This window comes from Thunnus thynnus, chromosome 1 (assembly GCF_963924715.1).
Source record: "Thunnus thynnus chromosome 1, fThuThy2.1, whole genome shotgun sequence".
Classification (NCBI taxonomy): domain Eukaryota; kingdom Metazoa; phylum Chordata; class Actinopteri; order Scombriformes; family Scombridae; genus Thunnus; species Thunnus thynnus.
This window is the reverse complement of record NC_089517.1, coordinates 2,108,728-2,128,097: the sequence shown is the minus strand read 5'-3', so window position 1 is coordinate 2,128,097 and position 19,370 is coordinate 2,108,728. Positions and strand designations below refer to the sequence as shown.

Genomic DNA, 19,370 nt, shown 5'->3' with positions numbered 1-19,370 from the left:
CCTGCACTCCAGAACCACCAATAGAATTATTCTGTGATTAGATGTCTTAAAACCTTACTATGTGCTGTTCTTGTTTTTGCATGTCATGATGAATGTTCCTGTTTTGCTCTGCAGAGTTGTAGAAACAGCAAACGCAGCAGCTAAGATCAACAACGGGAGGCCAGTACATACATTAGAGGAAGTCAGGAGGGAATAAAGGTCAGAGACAGGTCAGAAAGGAGTCATCTTGTACAAGAAAAGAAATTCAACCTAAACTTTGATACTTCGGATCTGGTCTCCATTATTTAAAGATCATTACGAAGAAATTCTTTTAACAAGCCTAATATGCCATTTTCCAAAACCATTACAAATGACGCTGTGGTTTAAGTCTGGTTAGGGTTAAAATGATCACTTGAAACGTTGTGGGGGATTAAGTTACTAATTCCTTACAAATCATGTGACACCTAAACCTGAACCATCTCATGGCTCACTGCATATGTGTAGAACGGATAAGGTTTCACCTTATATTGATGTCATCTCAACTGTGTCACTTCAGTTGTGATGACCCTAACCCTAACCCCTAAGCCTAACCCTAACCCTAACCCTAACCCTAACCATAACCCTAATCCTGCAGGTCCGTCCAGGTGTTAAACTAAGATTTAAGATGAGCTCAGAGAAACTTTCAAACCAAACTCTGCACATAGATCATTCTGTATGTCTGTACATCATTTGTGTGCTTTTCTAAATGCTGGTGAGCTGTTTTAAAAAGTTTATACAGTGAGATCTTTTGGAGAAAAGCTCCCAACTAGAAAATCTGCAAACCTCCCTTTTTTTATTAGTTTGTTTAGGGACATAAGATCTCAAACTGTCAAACTGAACGAGTCCGACTGACTGGCATGTCTGTTGTCTCGCTGTTTGAAGACATTACTGTCTCATGTCCTTGATATTGGAGACATAACAGCAGAGAACCGGCTCCAGCTGGTTTGAGTTTATCTACAAAGTCAAGGCCAAAATTCATAGGCTGGAAAACTCAACTCTCACGCTGTGTATACTCTCTGCACTGCTCAGTTTGTAGCAGCTTCACATATCTGTGTTGTTGTGTTGCTTCTGCAGGATCTCAGGACAGCTTGACACGTACAGGTAAATTAAGAAATCACTTTTGTCTCCTTTCACAGGATCAAAAGGCAAATTATTATGAAGTATTGTATTGTTTAGTTACTGGACTGAGAATGAATCCACTTATTTAGAGGAGTTGCTGTAATATTTCTTCATAAGTTGTCAGAGAGAACAGTGTTTGAATTACAGGGGAGCCAGCGAGGGGCTGAATGTGCATTCAGTTCAGCAAACTCTCTCATCACTACACTGTCAATCAGACTTAATTACTGTTATAACTGTTGTTCTCGATCACACACCATTGTGAAGCCGGTTTCTCTTTTACAAAAACAAGATTTTGAAAGATGATGGATATAAAAAATACCCTCCTACTGCGATTTTTTAAAAGAAAATGTCCAAAATTGAAAAAAGAAAATGTTTCTTTGTTAGAGATGGCAACAGCCTAATTAGTCTGTATCCCCTCCTGAAACTGTCTGTGGTTCAGACATTTTTTTTTACTTTAATTAATTGAATGTTGTATTTCAGTTATATACTGTGTATGAAAGAACAGACTCCCCTGAAACCTGCAGTGTAATTTCCAACAGTTTTACTAAACAAAACAGTTTTACAAATTTAAAAGATGAGTGAAACCCGAAAAACAATGTGCTTTCTGTAAGTTTGACTCCTGGGGATGACAAGTTCATATTGTGGTGGAAGTTGAGCAAATAAGGGAGACTAACAAAGAGAAATTTGTCTTTGTAAAAGAACCGAAACCAACAAAATGACAGTCAGCGACTGCAGAGGAATCGATCCTAAGTGCATCCTCACCAAGGTTTTATATGCATAAGAACAAAGAGTCAATAATTACATTCAATGAAGGGATAGATATCGATAATTGATTAAGGCACTTCCCAAATGCAGGCACACTCTTGTCTCAGACAGACTGGAAAAGGTTAATGTGCAGGCTGGGCTATATTTCAACCCTACATCATTTACACATAAATGTGTTACACAGATCAGGCACTGCATTAAGAAAGACAGCTCATTTATACTATCAGGGGTTTGAGTAAAGTTCAGCAGAAATAGAGCCAGTCATGATTTCTACTAAACAGTATAACACAGAGAGTCAAACTTAATACAAAGGTTATTCATTAAATGATCATTTTTTCCCTCTACACATATTAGTGAAAAACAACAGTGAAGTTTAATAAATTACAGGCTTTAGCCGGTATTTTAAAAGTACTGAGGTCATGAGTCTTCACATTTATGAAGCTGAGTTTTTATGAACTGAGTGACATCCGCAGTATCATCAGTTTTCCTGTAAAACACACTTAAGGGATCTTAAAGATAACATAACGTTTTGAACTGCAAAACCCCAAATATAACTCCTCCTCCCTTTACTTTTTTGTTGATAACTGAACTATTCTGACATTTTTACATCGAGGTAATACAGCTTCACGTCAGTAGACGGTGCTGCTGTGGATCCACCAGGGAGACTCAAGCTCAGCTCTGCAGCTCAGAAACAAACAAGCTCTGGACTGAGAAAGACCTGAACTCTGGTCCTCTCTCTGTTGACCTACCACAGGTAATGCAAAACTGCTTTTTCTACCTTTGAATGTTGTAGAAAGTTTTTGTGTATATTGTGTTAGTGTTGAATGAGTGTTTGCAGGACTGAACATGTGGAATTAGAGTAAAGTGAACGTGTGTTTTGAGTTATATTATTTTGGCACATATCAGTATTTTGACTATTTTCCTTTATGCAGAATGTTTTATATTATTTATTTCTTAAATTTGTGTTTTGGTATTAATTGAATTTGCACTTTAATCAGAGAGCTTAGAGATAATGTGATTGGTAATTGTGTGCAACTGTAAACAGGAATAAACAAGCTCTCTCTATCGATCTGCAGTTTATTACCGGACCACCACGTATACACACATTTAAAATCACACCGTCCTGCTGCCAGAAATACTGGCAGAAATACTTAGCTGGTTGTTTCAGGAAATTATTACAGAGCCTTCCTCAAAAATGAAACTGTATTTTTTTTAGGTGTTTTTTTTTTCAGTTGTACTGAAAGAGTGAATCTTCTGAAGTAATAGGAATGTAAGATATAAAGTATTTCAGTTCTTTTATTATTGAACAGTAGTCATACTGAATCAATTAAGGTTGGATGTCTAGACATAATGAAGTGTTGATATCACTGGGTTAAAATATTGGGTCAATGTATCACCAACACATCACTGGTTAATGTTACCCAGAAAGTGACTCAAGACAAGAGGTTGTTTGGGCCCAGTTTTAGTGTTATTTTCTATTTTCTTGTTGGGTTATTTACCCAAACTAAAGCTTGTTGTAATCTACTTGACTCTTTTTAAACTCACATGTCATAGTTTGTTATTGATTGTTAATAAAATACGTATCTTTTAAATATTATCTGCTCATTGTTTTGTACAAAAACAATAAATCTGTGTCAGTTTTTAGCTAAAACTTGTTGTGTGAAACACTGGCTCAAAATAACAGATTGCTACATTCAGTGTTGTGTCAGTGTGATATTGACACAAACTGAACACAAAATTTCAACCCAGTGATTTTTGTGTGTAAATAAAGGTTTAATAAATATATAAATAGATAAATAAATAAAAATCCTTGAAACAAAATGTTTCTTTTTTATCATGTGAATTTTTAAAAAAAAAAACCCAACAAATTCAAATTCTTTTCTTTAATGCCAGGAACAGAAAGAACTCAAATTTAAATATACTGAGTCTAAAATACTCTAATACTCATTATATGTTGCTGGCACCACAGCAAATATTTATCAAACTACTAAAATTTGAATTTTGGTATTAAAGGATAAGTGTGGTGATATTCTTTATTTTTTCTATTTGCTGAGAAATCTCATTGAAAGACTGTAATGGAAATTTGACTCATTATTATACTTATGTTCTAATTTAGTTGTGTGATGGAGATTTATTTAATGGGTTAACAGAAACTTTTGACTTTTAGAAAAATGCTGAAACGAAACTCTGTGGTTTGACAGATGCATGTTTAGACAGTTTCTCCACACCCATGTGGAAAGAAATGTGATAAACAACGTTATAAAACCACACGATGCTGCAGACTGTTCCTGTCAGGCATGACTAGGCATAAATGTAAGTGCTTAACTCTGCTCGGGGATCATTTGTCTACACAGACAAGGATAAAATTTTAACCTAGTGATTTTTGTGTGGCTGTGTGCTAATGACCAGAGAAAAGGGCTGCGATGGGGATGGCTTTTCTCTCCAGGTATACAAAGAAATTGTATATCTGTGTATCTAATTATCTGATCATTATGCTTTGATCTGTCAATGCTCAGAGAGGCAGCGAGTGGCCTGAGTCCTCTCTCCCATCAGAATACAATGCAGCTATTCTGATTACAACATGTTTTGTTTATGTGATTATTTTTGCTTTAATCTGTCAGACAATCCTAGTGGTGTGAGCAATGTCTCTGTCATCAAAATACTGTATAATTGTTGCTGATTACACTGGTTATTTACAACTGACAACTGTCTTTTGTGTTGGAGAATTCATAAGTGTAATGCAATTACTTCCAAACTGTTTGTTAAAAATTCACAATGTAATCAATATGTGCTCTTTAAGCTTACTTATATTCCTCTAATTACCTGTATACTTATGTATTGCTATTAAAGTAGAAATATGTTCATGTACGGAGTGTTTTCTCATGTTCCACAGGATATGATGTTCTTATGAGGTTTTTGGGTGCGTAGAGTTTCTGTGCCACATTTGTCGGGTAGGAAAGTACGGGTATTGCTGTTCTCTCCAGGGGCATCATTCATGATCGACAGTCTGTTGAGTTAGACGCAGGATAAACAAATGTCAGACACTGTTGTTTTTGATTATTAGCCTAGTATGAGCATTATTTAGGGCCAAAGAGATGTACAAATGAAAACTGGTGATGTGTCCTGTCAACTGTATATGTACAACCGAATTGTGTGTTCAGTTCAGTTGCTCTGCGCAGAATAAGACAAGGTCTTGACCACTTTGTCAATTCAATAAAGACCTTATACTTTTCTGACAATTTCGCCTCTGAACAATTTTTGTTTTCCAAAAGTTCATTTATTTGCTGCAACACTTTGAATGACAATCAGATTTCTCAACGACAACGTCTCTGAAACAAATTGTTTTTACTATTCAGTCAACTATTAAAATATGTTTTCTGTAAAAAAAGAAAAACTCAACACTTGAGGGTCTAAATATTTTTCAAAAAATTTTCAAATTCTTCTATTGCAGGGACAGAAAGTACCTAAACACTCTAACTACTAATACTCAGTGGCACCATAGCATATATTTATCAAACAACTAAAATTTAAGTTTTGGCATCAAAAGATACCGCTGGTGATGTTCTTTATTTTTCTGACTGCATTGTCTACAAATTTTATAAAAACCAACAATGAACTGATCTACTAACAAGTATTGTGTGTGTATCAAAGCCTGATGTATCTCATTCCTCTGTGTTGTAGACCTCTTTTGTTTCCAAAAACTTTTAAAAACACATCAGTGAGCCACACCGCTGCACTGGGAAACATGTTCTTTCATCACCATTAGTACACACACTAGAGTTTATTTTGACTCAACCCCACACACACCGTCCTGCTGCCAGAAATACTCACTAGCTGGTTGTTTCAGGAAATTACTACAGAGCCTTCCTCAAAAATGAAACTGTATTTTTTTTAGGTGTTTTTTTTTCAGTTGTACTGAAAGAGTGAATCTTCTGAAGTAATAGGAATGTAAGATATAAAGTATTTCAGTTCTTTTATTATTGAACAGTAGTCATACTGAATCAATTAAGGTTGGATGTCTAGACATAATGAAGTGTTAATATGAGGGTTAATGTTTTATATGTTAAAAGAAGAATTGACTCATTATGAAATGAATGTATACTGCTTAACTGTTTTCTTGAATGGTTTCACAATATATGTTACAAAATTACAGGAAATGTTCAGACCTAGGGACTCTGAAGTGTTGATTTCCATTTAAAACTAAAACTTAATTCCCCCGTATAAGAAAGTTATTCAACATCTCAAGTAGTAAACAACACCTTAAAAGTCCAAAACAAAGGAACTGAATATTCATCAACAATTCAACCTGAAAACCTTTAAACACACCCAAAATAAATAGGAAAGCTTAACTGAACCCGGTCGAGCTGAACTCCAGAACTCCATAAAAATTTTCAAGATATCTTTTTTATTTGTTTTTCAACCAAGTATAAGTGTATTAAGTCTTTTATTGAAACAAGTTTAGTTGGTTTTTGTTCTGTAACATTAAGTCTTGTGCTTCCACGTACAGTATTTTATTTTTGAAGTAAACACCGTTGAAGATTGACTGTAGACAGATTGAACTTTATTCGGCATTCAACTCAGGTTACTACAAACCAACCAAAGCCTGAATCCTCAACTTAAACTCCTGAAGAAGAAAACAAAGCTTAAAGCTGGATCACTACCTGCTTTCTGAGAGCAATACTGCAAACTAGAAGTCAAGCCGGTCTAAAGACTCTTTAAGAGCGGCCAGAAATGGCTTGACTCCTTTTTACCGGTGTTCAACACCTCCAACGAAGACATGCCCACAGTCCACTGTTTGGTCCAGGCTCTTTAACTGCCGAACACCACTGCTGATGCTGCACAAAACAATGCTGGACCTGCTGAGATGATGCGTCAACACCACGATGAAACAAGTCAACAGTGAGGCATAACACGGCTTTGTGATCAAGGGTTGATGTCAAATAAAATTAAAATTAAAAGGATAATTTCTTTAGAGAATTTGAATTAGCTTTGCCTTAGCATTCCCTGTTACAATACGTTAAGCCTCAATCACACACTTCGAGCAACTCTTTCTGAATGATTTTCCTTATGTTTATTTTCTTCTCTCATTTATAGGCCTTATTTTTCTTTTTATCTATTTATTTATTATTTATACTTTGTCATGTATCCTCAAGACATTTAACTGTTAATAAATGTCTTCATTTATCCTGAAGTGGTTGTTTGTCTAATTTGAGCTGCAGTAAACCAGAGGTCACTGTTGGGACAAGAACTTATGGTTATGAGACTGATTCATTGCTTAAACCGAACAAGGATTAGTGCTTCTTCCTGGTGCTAACAAATCCTAACCAAAACGGAGGTGGTACCCAGATGAGGTTATGTTTTATATTGATAAAGTGTTTATGTGTTTATTGTACAAACATGCAAGAGGTATCAATCTTTTCTCAGCAAGAAAGCAAATAAGCGTATTTCCTGAAATGTCAAACGATTCATTTAATGTACCTACATTTCTAGAAGCAGAGGGACACGAAAGTGGACGACTGTTGGTGGACAAATCGTATGAGCCGCGAATCAGCCGCCGCTGCAGAACAGTGAGTGAGTCGACCTTATAATGGGGTCCAACAGTTCAAAAGGTCAGTGGCGGGGAGAGTTTGAAGGTCCCAAAAGACCTAAACATTTACAGAGAAGGGTCAGGGACATCCTGAAGCAACGGAAAAAACAAATGCAAGACAGGCCGATTATTCCACTTGGCAGCCCGGCTGACACTGTCGCAAAGCAAGTAGGAGATTACTTTGTTTTGCCTTTCAGCTATGACATGTGTGGTGGGACCGATGGGATTTGGCCTTTAGGCGGCTCATTTGACCCGAGTAAAATTAAACTGCTGAATGAAATGGTCAGAGAGGAGATGAATCCTGACTGGGATTATGGATACATGCGCATATGTGCTGCCAAATGGGAAGAAATAGCCAGAAAGCATAAACCACCAAAAGCTAAATCTAAACCATCCTCCGCCTCGATCAAACATGTCAAACAAAAGCATGACGAGACGTTGTGTTTGGTCTTAATCGCTGCTCATACTAGTGCTGCAGATGTCCAACAGCTGTCGGCTGCCCTGCAGATTTGGAGCACTGCAGAGGAAAAGATAATGAATAAATTTCCAGATAAAGTCAGGAAACAAGCCACTGCCCTGATTCACTGGTGGATTGACTTACAACCTCAGCCCAGTGTTGAGGGTTTGCTCAGACAGCTCAGATGTGGGGGGGTAAATCTTGATTGGCTCATTCAGGAGAAACACGAGTCGCCTCCTCAGCTTCCACAGTCGCCTCCTCAACTGCCTGAACAACCTGTTGACAGCAAGCCAGCAGATATTCCACATGTTAAAGCAGAGGAAGGAAAGGAAAGTATAAAAGAAAAGGAGGATGGAAATATTCCAGATGATTCCCAGACGAAGATTATTTGTGTGACGGAAAAGCAAATTCAACAGAGAGAAAGCGAGAGGGTTATGGACGCTGATTGGTTCTTCAGAGAGTTCAGGGGCCAATTAACAAACATTCCTAACCCGCTTACAAAACTGACAGCCTTCCACACATGGCTGCGCGTTATTTGCATTATCTGTAACATGCGTCCTGCTGGCGTCAGCATGTTATTGGACTTAGCTTACGGCTCCAAGTGGAAAAAAGTGAGCAAAAATTTTCACATCCCCAGTGCTGATTGGCCAAACATCGATTCCTTGACAGCATGGCTGGACGGCGCCTGTGTCGCCTCTATTGAGAAAAGCGCGTGGGAGAACGCTGACTTCCTCGCTGTAATGTGTTGCTATCAAAAACCAAAAGAGCCGGTGACAGATTTCCTGCAGCGTTTCGAACAGGTGTGGGATTCCAGTGTAGGCGTAGCGATGGATTACAACAGCGGGTTTACGATTTTCACTCTTGTAAATTGCTTACAACCTGATGTTGCCGAGATTTTCAAACTGCAAAAACTTGACTGGCAAATGTCAACCTTTGCTCAGGCCAAAAACACGTTGTCAAGCATGGAACATATGGGCATGTTTGAGTCACAAAGCAGAGCTTTACAAACGTGGTCGGGAGGTTCGAGACAGTCACGCAGAGATAAGAGAAGAGATCAGTGCTTCAGCTGTGGAAGGTTTGGACACTGGGCCCGAGACTGTAGAGCTAAGAGAAGAGATCAATGCTTTTACTGTGGAAAGTTCGGACACTGGGCCAGAGACTGTAGAGCTAGAATTCATCAACATGCTCTCACATACGCATAAACAGGCTGAAGTGGCTCCAGCTGCTGAAGTCAACGAACACTCCTCCACACAAATAATCCTCTTAATTAACTCTCATTAAAGGGACACTTCATTGATTTATTTCCATAAAGTTGGGGGACTTAAAGGAGACATATTCTGCACATTTCCAGCTCTATATTTATATTCTGGTGCTTTACTGGAATATCTTTGCATGATGCCCCCCTCCCGATGAGTCCACTCTGTTGTGATTGGTCAGCTTCAGGAAGCTTCCTTGTAAACAAACTATAGTAGCAGGATTTAAATTCTATTTCTCCTTCTTTACTCCAAAAATGTCAACTTCTCAAATCCATCCGTACATGTTGGAGCTGAATCAGATATGAAATATGAGAGTGGACAATGTGAACAACACATGGAAACACCTTAACAACCACCTTAGCAACCACCTTAGTGACCAAGGCTACAGAACATGTGCGACAAGCTGACTTCAGTTTGTCAGAAAAGTAGAAAAGGACGTTGCAAACAAAGTGTTCAGAGCATGTTGAGGCCCTGACTTTTGACTTGCAGGCAGCATTTCTACATACATTCACCTCAAGTTTCGGAACTTTGACCATACTTAACATCCAACATCAGAACAGGATATAAATAACAAAAAATCACAAAAAGCAGAATATGTCCCTTTAAAGAGAAACAGATTTTTTAAAAAACAATGATCAAATAGTACTTTTAGTCTCTAATATGGCTCAAGCTTCAAAAACATTACGTATAATGCAGCTCAAAATCATCTATCATTAGTAGTAGTAGTAATTGTATTTACTGAACTACTGTCCTTAAGTACAATTTTGAAGTACTTCTACTTTTCTTGAGTATTTCCATTTTCTGCTACTGCTTACTTTTACTTCACCACATTTCAAAGGGAAATATTTTATTTTTCACTCTACTACATTAATTTGATCATTTTAGTTTAGTAGTTGTAGATTCATATTAATAATACATAATCAACAAGAAATTATGATGTGTTATTATAAATTAAGATTACTATTACTTTTCATACTGCTCGCTAGCTTGTGATTAATAAATAATAATCCAATAATAATCAGATCTTTTCTAACAATCATCATCATTCTGAAATGCCATTCTGCATAATAAGCACTTTTACTTTTGGTATATTTTAAGTATTTTTGATGCTATTTTGATACTTTTGTACTTTGATTTAAGTAAAATTTTGACTTTCACTCATTTCTACATTGTGGTACTGCTACTTTTACTTCAGTAAAAGATCTATGTACTTCTTCCACCACTGGTTGGGAACCACTGCATGAGACCTTCCATTCCTGTCTTTCAAACCAAGAACCTTGCAAGGGATCAATATACAGTCACAACAGAGTGTAATTGCAGACTGATGATCGGTTACAAAGTGTATATTTTATTATATTTTGATAGAAAAGGAGTGTGGGAGACAGTATCAGGATGTGTGTGTGGTATAGTGCTGGATGTCATCAAAACTGTCAAACTGTCGAGAGGGTCTGTAACATGTTTGAGGTGAAACTACCCCCTACTTTGATCCAGACAGTGACAAAAACCCATTATGAACATACGATGAGATGGTTACATTTTCAAGGTTATACAATGTGAGTTCATCCAAAGTGCAAAGTCTGAAATGTGGTGCAGAGAATACAAAGTGTGGCTTTTCCATTACAGCCCTTTGGTATTTTCCCAGGTTTACTGTCTGTCTCAGTTTTCACTATATAGCATATTTGCTGATATTTGCCTTTTTTGACACCCAACAGCAAAGACTCACAGGAAACATGGAAATCAATCCAGGAAATTTCATGGTCTGCGTCTTAACCACTCGGCCACCAGGACCCCTCGATGTTCAGTCTGTATCTTTTTCCTCTTGTTAACTCCAATGAATAGGTGTGACAATTAGTCAATCGACAGAAAATTAATTGGCAGCTATTTTGATAATCAAATCACCTTTTAAGTACATTTTTATGCAAAAATACCAGAATTTTGCTGGCTTCAGCTTCTGAGTTGTGATGACTTGATGCTTTTCTATGTTATACATAATAGTAAACTGAATATCTTTGGATTTTGGACTGTTAATCAGACAAAACAAGATATTTGAAGATGTCACCTTGGGCTCTAAGAAATAATACAAACATTTTAAACTATTTTCTGACCAATTAATCAATGATGAAAATATAAAAATCATTAGTTGCATCCCTGCTCTTAAAGAAAACCCTACATTACACCCTATCAGGCAGCCCGCCCCCCCAATCAAGGGATTTTAAAACCAAATGCAGTGTTGCCACAAATTAAACAGTATCTTTTAGAGAAGCCTCTGAGGGAAACAAGATGTTAGTCATTCTCTTTTTGAGCAGGATGTTTTTATTCCAATTTAAAACCTCTGAAAACGCACCTACACTTCCCATTGTCAAAGCCAACAGACTGGGAAAAATGGCACTTCATACAGGATCTCAAAGCAGTCAGTTGAATGTTGCTCACACAGCACGGTCTGTGGCTGACGTCAACTCTGTTTTGGCCTCCATACTATCCATTTCTAAATTTTACATGTTTCTATTCCATTTAATTTTTAGCCTTTTTGCTTTCACTTTTGAAGGTCAGCAGTATACAGTACGTAGGCAATATTTGTGCATGGGTTCTCCCTCCATTTATGCTACAGTGGTTAAGAGAGACCTTGATGACCTTGTGCTTGTAGTGGGAAGAACGTTGAACTCCCGCACCTGAAGAAACGTGAAAAACAGACTCTACTCTCCTCCTCTAACATCTGGATGAACAACATCACAAAGCATCAGTAACTAAGTTGCAGTTCTGTCTACAATTCAGAAAATGAACGCCTCCTCTCTCCTGGCTGAAATGAGTTCATTCCTGGGCACGATGAATTATTGCCCTCTCCGCGTCCACAACTACACTCCAACCTGCCACTGCTGACTCTGCTCCTGACCCTGTTCAGTGGACAAAGGACATGACTTGACTTGACTGAGGTCAAGTCAAGTCAACTTTATTTCTATAGCCCAATATCATTAATTTGCCTAAGGGGGCTTTACACTCTGTATAGAAATACAACATCCTCTGTCCTTAGACCCTCACTTCAAATAAGGAAAAACTAGTAACAGAGGAGGGATCCCCCTCTCAGGACAGACTGATGTGTAATAGATGTTGCCACCATTCACACTAATTCTGGATCCTATTTATTAACAGTTTTCTGCTCTTCACACAGCAGGGTGCAGACAAGTGTGAGCTTCTATACAAAAAAGTCAATCAACCGGCATGCTTTAATTACCACCTTCATCAGGGTGTCTGACTCTGTTTGCATTATATACATTTCATCAATTCATCATGTGACCAACAAATCACAAAATAAAGAGAAAGTGAAGGCAGTGGTGAGTAAAGTCTAAAAAGACATTTGCAAACAGGTTAAAAATGGCTAGGTGCTTTAGCCAGTGTAATCAGAACTAAGTCCACATGAGATTAGGGCTGCAACTAAAGGTACTTCTCATTATCACTTATCTACAGATTATTTTCTCAATTAGTCGATTAATCGGTTAGACTATGAAATGTTTAAAAAATAGTGAAATTATGGCATTCAGAAGAGGCCACGGTTATGTCTTCATATTGCTTGTTTTGTGTGACTAACAGTCAAAAATGTAAGATATTCCATTATCTGTCATATATGAAAATGAAAAACAGCAAATCTTCACATTTGAGAAACTGGGTCCATCAAATAATTGGCATTGATTTTCTGACAATCGACTAATTGTTGTAGTTCTACCTGAGATACTAATGGGAAGATCTTTCTCCACAGGTGCAAACCTGCCACTGAAACCTCATATGGACCAAGCAAGCCAAGAGAAACTATATTCTATCTGTAACTAACCTTCTGAGAAAGTTTCACTTCCAGGTTTCCTGCTGCCTGCCAGAGCCTAAAAAGGAGGCTTCTCATCCCTTAAAACTATGAGATTCTGTGTATGTTAAATCACTAGATAAAGTGTTTCTGTCTCCTTCCAGCTGCTGTTGATCATGTGAACGGCCAGGAAGGTTGAGTGGGAACCAGAATGGATCAATGCCACAAGGTGCAGGAGGAATCTGGGCGAAGGAGGTGATGGTTCGGATGTAGCAAAGATGAGTAGTTTCCAGGACTCCTGTTATTCATTCTCTGCTTCCTCCTCTTCGGTGCTGATGGAGTTACCTTCATCTTCCTGGAGAACTCTGAACAAGATGGTCCATGCAAAAAGAAACTTTGCAATACTGATAATTTGGCCAAGACACCATCACAGTAGTCAAGTCTACTGAAAATAATCTTGCTGAAACATACGTCCTCTTATTCTTGATATTATTAAGGTGACAGTCGGCTGATTTTGTGGATGTTGTCCAAGACGATGCCAAGATTTGGTTTGGTTTGTGGTTTTTAACATTACTGACTTTAAATTGTTCTTCCTTGGCTCTAAAAACAATTGTTTTAGTTTGATCTTTGTTTAATTAAAGAGAATTCTGGCACCTCCAATCATTGATAAGTTACTCAGTGCTTGTACAGGACCACAGTCCCCTGGTGATATCATTATGTAAATCTGTGTGTCATCTGCATAATTATGGTAGGATATTTTAGTGTTTTGGAATAAAATGTGTGGGAAAACTACTAGATTGCCTGCTGTATAACTTGAAGATGCCATTTAATATTTAACTTGGTTAAGAGTGGGTTTCCATGAAGATCAGAAGACACAGACATCTCTCAAGATAACCTCCTACTTTTCTGACCTTATTTCATCGCTTTGTATACCTATACTGCTTCTTCCTCCTTTATTGAGAAGATTATCATATATTGCATGTTTGTACCAAAAATAAATACACTTAATCTAAGACAATGAAGACTTCAGTGTGTTTCACTCATGTGGCAGTTTGAAAAGTATTTACTTTAACCCTTACATACTGTCTAGGTCAAATTTGATCCACTTTTACATTTGAGTGCAGTAATAACACACTAAACACCTTTTGTTTTAGCCTGAAATTTTATGACTTTTCCTAAAGTGACCCAGAATATGCAAAAATGGAAATATTTCACAACTTTTTAAATTTTTGTGCAGCTAATACACATTTTTGTACGTACTGTTGAGAGTGCTCAATTTGACCCACATTTATTCAAAAATGACCTTTCAAAAATGTTCATATTCACTGACATTCATTGAAATTATGATGGCTGTTATGTTCCATAACATAGGACCATAATAATAATATACAGTAGTGTGAATGTTTTTTCTCCATAACAAATAGTGTAAAACCTAAAGAATACACTCTTTCTGCAAGATTCAATAAAGATTAATCACCCATTTATTAATGACTGATTAGGTATTTATGAATGAAAAATAGATTTGTGGTTCAGAACTTTTGTATAGACACTATACTATTTATGAGGGGATTCTGTGAAGGGTCAGAATATGAACAGTATATATAAGGTTAACTTGTGTGTTGACTTTCATGAACATGACAATGATTCCCTCGGATTCCCTCCCCAGTGAATTCTCCCACAGAAAAAAAGATATAAAGTACATCTCTGCTCTGCTTCACCAGGAAAAACACAATCAACTCAAATTACTCCAATGTTTAGATTTGTTTTCTGATTGTATGCATTGGAAGATTTTCTTATACTGTTTTTATATGACGATTGTTATTAAATCTCTTTGTTGTAAATAAAACTTTTGAAAAACAGAACTTCTTGTATTTCTTCAAACTGGAAAAATCCAACTTCTGTTCCACCTTTTATAGGAAACTGTTTGAAAATGATGCTTTAATATTCCTGAATTCATCACAGAAAATTTCAGCTGGATCTGTGTGATCTGCCTACAGAGGTCAATAAGTGGATAGTAATAACAATAATAATAATACATTATGTCCCCTGGATTAGATGGTTTATTGTATGAATGTTATAAATGATTTTCCCAGCAAGTGGCACTTTTCTTTAATAAATGTTTAATGACAGGACCATACCTTTTATTTTCATCACTTTATTTATAGAAAACATTAAGACAATAACAGGAATATTTATGAAAAAAAAAAAACACCATTCAAAAATATTGTTGTGTTCTTCACCTTTACCATAATTCAATTAACTTGTTTTGTTCTCCTGTTTTATGTGACATAGTATCTTTATATAGTGTAATTGTAAATGTTTTTTTCTCCATAACCAAAAAGCATAAAAACTAAAGAATAAACTCTGCTGTTTGCAGGCTTCATTAATGATTAATCACATGTTTATCTGTGACTGCTGAGATATTCATGAATGATTTGTGATTCAGATATTTGGTATAGAGTCAGAATATGAATGGAATCCTGATGTAAACTGACATTCTTAAAGCAGATGTTACCTGAATCCCCAAACTAGCACAGATTCACATTTCACGTTCACGTTTATTGACTACTGGCCCCAGTTTGCCTTTTGAATAATGATTATAAAGTTTAAGCCTTGAAGAATGAAAATAGTGCTGGATAGTGTAACCGATGAAGCACAATCAAGATTCTTGTCCAACAGACATATTTCTAACAATATTAGACTTTTTAAAAAAAAAATTACTTGATTATTCACATTTAATTAATCAGGAAACAGTTTTTTATTCTCCTCAGAATTCTTCAAGGCTTTTAATACTTTCAAGCTTTATTTTCTTTATCATTCGCTGAGGAAGTTCGACTTTGGAGATTTCTTTTATAATGCAATTTAAAAAAATTACAGTAAAGTTTTTATGGTAATGCCACTTGTTCAATTAAAAAATACCTTAGTTCTGTGTTGAATGACAGACAGACCAGTATTCAGTGACTCTTATTAAAAACAGAGAGCAGTTGAACTTATAAATTAATGGGTAAAAATACTTCTACTGAGTCAGTGTTGTAATCGAGTCACTAAGTCTCGAGTACGAGTCAAGTCTCGAGTCCCCAGTGGTCGAGCCCGAGTCACCAAAGAAGAGTCCGAGTCGAGTCTGAGTCATCCAGGTTGAGTCTGAGTCGAGTTCCAAGATGGGCTCTAGTGCTCCACTCTGGCACGGTAAAGGAGCTGACATACAAATAAAAAAGGTCCTCAGACCAGCTGCTCCTGGCTGTCCCTCAATTGAGGTTAAGGAGTAAGGGTGATTGTGCATTAGAAGTAGCTGTCCCAAAGCTTTGGAACAGTTTAGCATTTTTAATTAAGTGCTCTCCCTCTGTAGATACATTTAAGGCTAAACCTAAGACACACATGTTTTCTCAGGCCTTTGAGTGTCCTCAAGGCTTTATGTTTCAATTTTTACTCTTCGGTGTTGTCCAACTGTTCCTTTATTATTTATTTGTGTGTGTTTATGGGAAAGTATCGTTATGTTATCTCTACTGCTTTTTTGCTGTCATTTTAGTGTTTTATAAATAAACTTGATTTGATTTAATTTGAATTGATTCGATATGTGGTTTGACCATGTGACTGCTAACTGAAGACTGATGATTGTTGCTCTCAGTTCTGCTGTTTATACTCATACTTTGTTTGAAATTCTCGTAACTATTCCTTTGTGGAATTATGGACTGTATATGCCCACTCCTACATGTTTATTATTTGAGTGTTCCTCTCTGTCCACTCTCCCCTCTATTCCAATATTTGGCGATTTACTTTGGGTTGTGGAAATATTAATGGGGGAAATGTTGCTACTATTTACTGCTGGACTGTGTTACAATATCTAATTTGTACTGTTTCACTTTGTTGTTAATGTCCCATCCAAAACCTTTACCAAAAAATGTTGTGTACTCCAACAGTTCTGCAGAACAGTTGATGCTAAATTTTCTTGTGATACTATTGGATAAAGAACATAAGTTATGGTGTAAAAGCATTGATTTTTTTTTCTAAGAAAACATTTGATATTAATTAACAGAAAAATACATTAATAATAAAACAAAACACCTTAGTAATTTTAAATGTTTATCTCAGTATATGGAAAAACAAACAAAAATAGGTCACGTAATGACAACTGAACCATCTCCATGACAACTGTGCTCCATGCTGATGAAAACCACGAAGTTATGGCTGACAGCCCAGAAGAAGTGGACCTCGAATTTATATAAGGAAACAATAATTCAACCTGAATGTTTTAGTGGTTATAACTACAGATATAAAAATGGTTATATTATTATTGTTGTTGTTGATTATATCAATGGTTATAATTATGTATCTGTAACTCTACATTTTGTTTTATTAGGCTCATTTGAGATTAAATGTGCCTCACCTGGAAAGTGAACGGGACACACTGTTAGATCTGAGCCTGATTTAATAAAATGTTATCTGATCAATCTACTCAAGCAGCTGATTATGGGCGGCATAGTCTAATATTAGAGATTAAATGCTGTTTTGATTATCACAAGGTATCAGGTCATTTTAATAGGCTGTACTCTATAATACAGAAACTCTTTAAAACAATGTTAGTAATTGAATAGCTGTTGATATTACTATTACTGCTACTGATAGGCCTAAAGCTTCTACTATTACTGCTAATGTTAGTATAACTTTTACTGCTTCTGTTAATGTCACTGCTACTGATAATATTACTATGACTGCTACTGTTAATGCTTATATAACTGCTACTATTAATATTACAGCTAATATTTCTATTACTGCTTCTGTTAATTTCACTGTCACTTCTATAGTTAGTACTAATGCCATTGTTACTACCATCATTACTATATCATACTGCTCATGATACAGCTACTGCTACTGTTAGGATTACTTCACTGCTGCTGTCTATTAATGCTAATGGTAGTTTTACTGTTTTACTTCTGTTAATGTTAATACAGCTAATATTACTATTACTGGTTCTGTTAATGTTACTGTTACTTACCATTACTGTTAATATCAATATTATAATATTCGTATTACTGCTACTGTTAATATTGCTACTTCTGCAACTGCTACTCAGAGATGTCCTGAGCTGATCCAGACATATAAATGATCAGTATCATCTAAAATAAACTGTACTCTGCTGTTAGTCCACTGCAGCCTGCTACTGTTGCGACGTTGCTCTCCTTTACAACAACATACACTGCGAGTAAAACTTAAACTGTATGGATGTCAAATTGACTGATATCCCAGTCGGCAGAATATACAGATCCACTAACCCGACTCTAACTCTCCCTCTCTAATTGTCAATGAGTATCAGTGATAGTAGTTTTAGTATTACTGCTTCTGTTAATTCTTCTGTTACTGTTACTCAAACTGTTAAGATAGCCCGACTGCTACTTGATTTTTGAGGCTGATAATAATGTTGACATGTCTCTCGTTTTCTACATTGTTGATTAATATATTTTTAATCAATTAAATTATTAATGGCGATTAAACGATAATGCTAGTGAAAGTGCTTCTACTATTGCTGCTACTGAAAGTGCTATGACTGTTATTAGTATTGCTATTACTGTAGCATTAGGCTGCACAAGAATGTTATGTAAGTAGGAACCTTTGTATTATGTGAAGAGTGTGGAAGTCAAGCCAAAGAGATATGTGTGGAGAAGTAAACTCCACATCATATCTTCACTCAGAGCGATTACTGTTTTCTATTTTTCAGTTTTGAAGGTTTATCAGACTCCTAAACATTGCAGTACTGTATGGAAGATTAAAAATATCTAAATAAAAACAAATCAAAGAAATAAATACGTTGAAATACAGTACACATTGTTGTATGTATTTCCCTAAAATTATGTGTTTTTACTGTGTCATAATGAAAAGATGGTAAAATGTTATTTAACCTTTTATCTTTAATTTCTTTTAAATCAAAGCACCATTTTCATTTAAAAAAAGCTGCCCTGCACTTCTTCATGAAAACTAACGACAGTGCTGTATTTAGTGTTGGCAGGTCTATGCTGCTCTCTGCTGGACAACACTGAAACACCTTAAACCTCCTCACTTTGTTTTCTGTGTTGTGGTTTGATTTTAATGTGGCACAAAAATTCATGTCCCAATGAAAAATAATTCATTCAATTCACTCAAAAAACTCAATTATTGTCCTTTTAATATTTTTATTGAGTTATGACAGTTATTACAGACAGTGATTAACACTGTAAAAACCTACCTAAAAAGGAAATACATATTATAATGTTTATTGTATTTTATTTTATTTCTTTGTTTGATTTCTTTTAGGCATTTTAAATCTTCCACAGTACTGCAGTACACTAAAGGAGATAGAGGGGAGGAGCAGCTCTGAGTTGAGGAAACACTGAAAGGAAAATTATG

At 36.2% G+C, this 19,370-nt stretch overlaps 1 protein-coding gene across 3 annotated transcripts; it reads left to right on the top strand.

The window, feature by feature from the left end:
- Positions 1-1,014: 1,014 nt before the first annotated feature.
- Positions 1,015-9,272, top strand: LOC137183484 (uncharacterized). Of its 3 annotated transcripts, none has more exons than XM_067590711.1 (3): positions 1,015-1,119; positions 2,525-2,656; positions 7,393-9,272. In XM_067590711.1, the coding sequence occupies exon 3, from the start codon at positions 7,490-7,492 to the stop codon at positions 9,146-9,148; it is 1,659 nt and encodes a 552-aa protein (XP_067446812.1). In that variant the 5' UTR covers positions 1,015-1,119; positions 2,525-2,656; positions 7,393-7,489; the 3' UTR covers positions 9,149-9,272. The 3 variants fall into 3 exon arrangements, with proteins under 3 accessions (XP_067446812.1, XP_067446891.1, XP_067446738.1); XM_067590790.1 differs by having other exon boundaries at positions 2,516-2,656; positions 7,396-9,272; XM_067590637.1 differs by having other exon boundaries at positions 2,516-2,656.
- Positions 9,273-19,370: the final 10,098 nt, after the last annotated feature.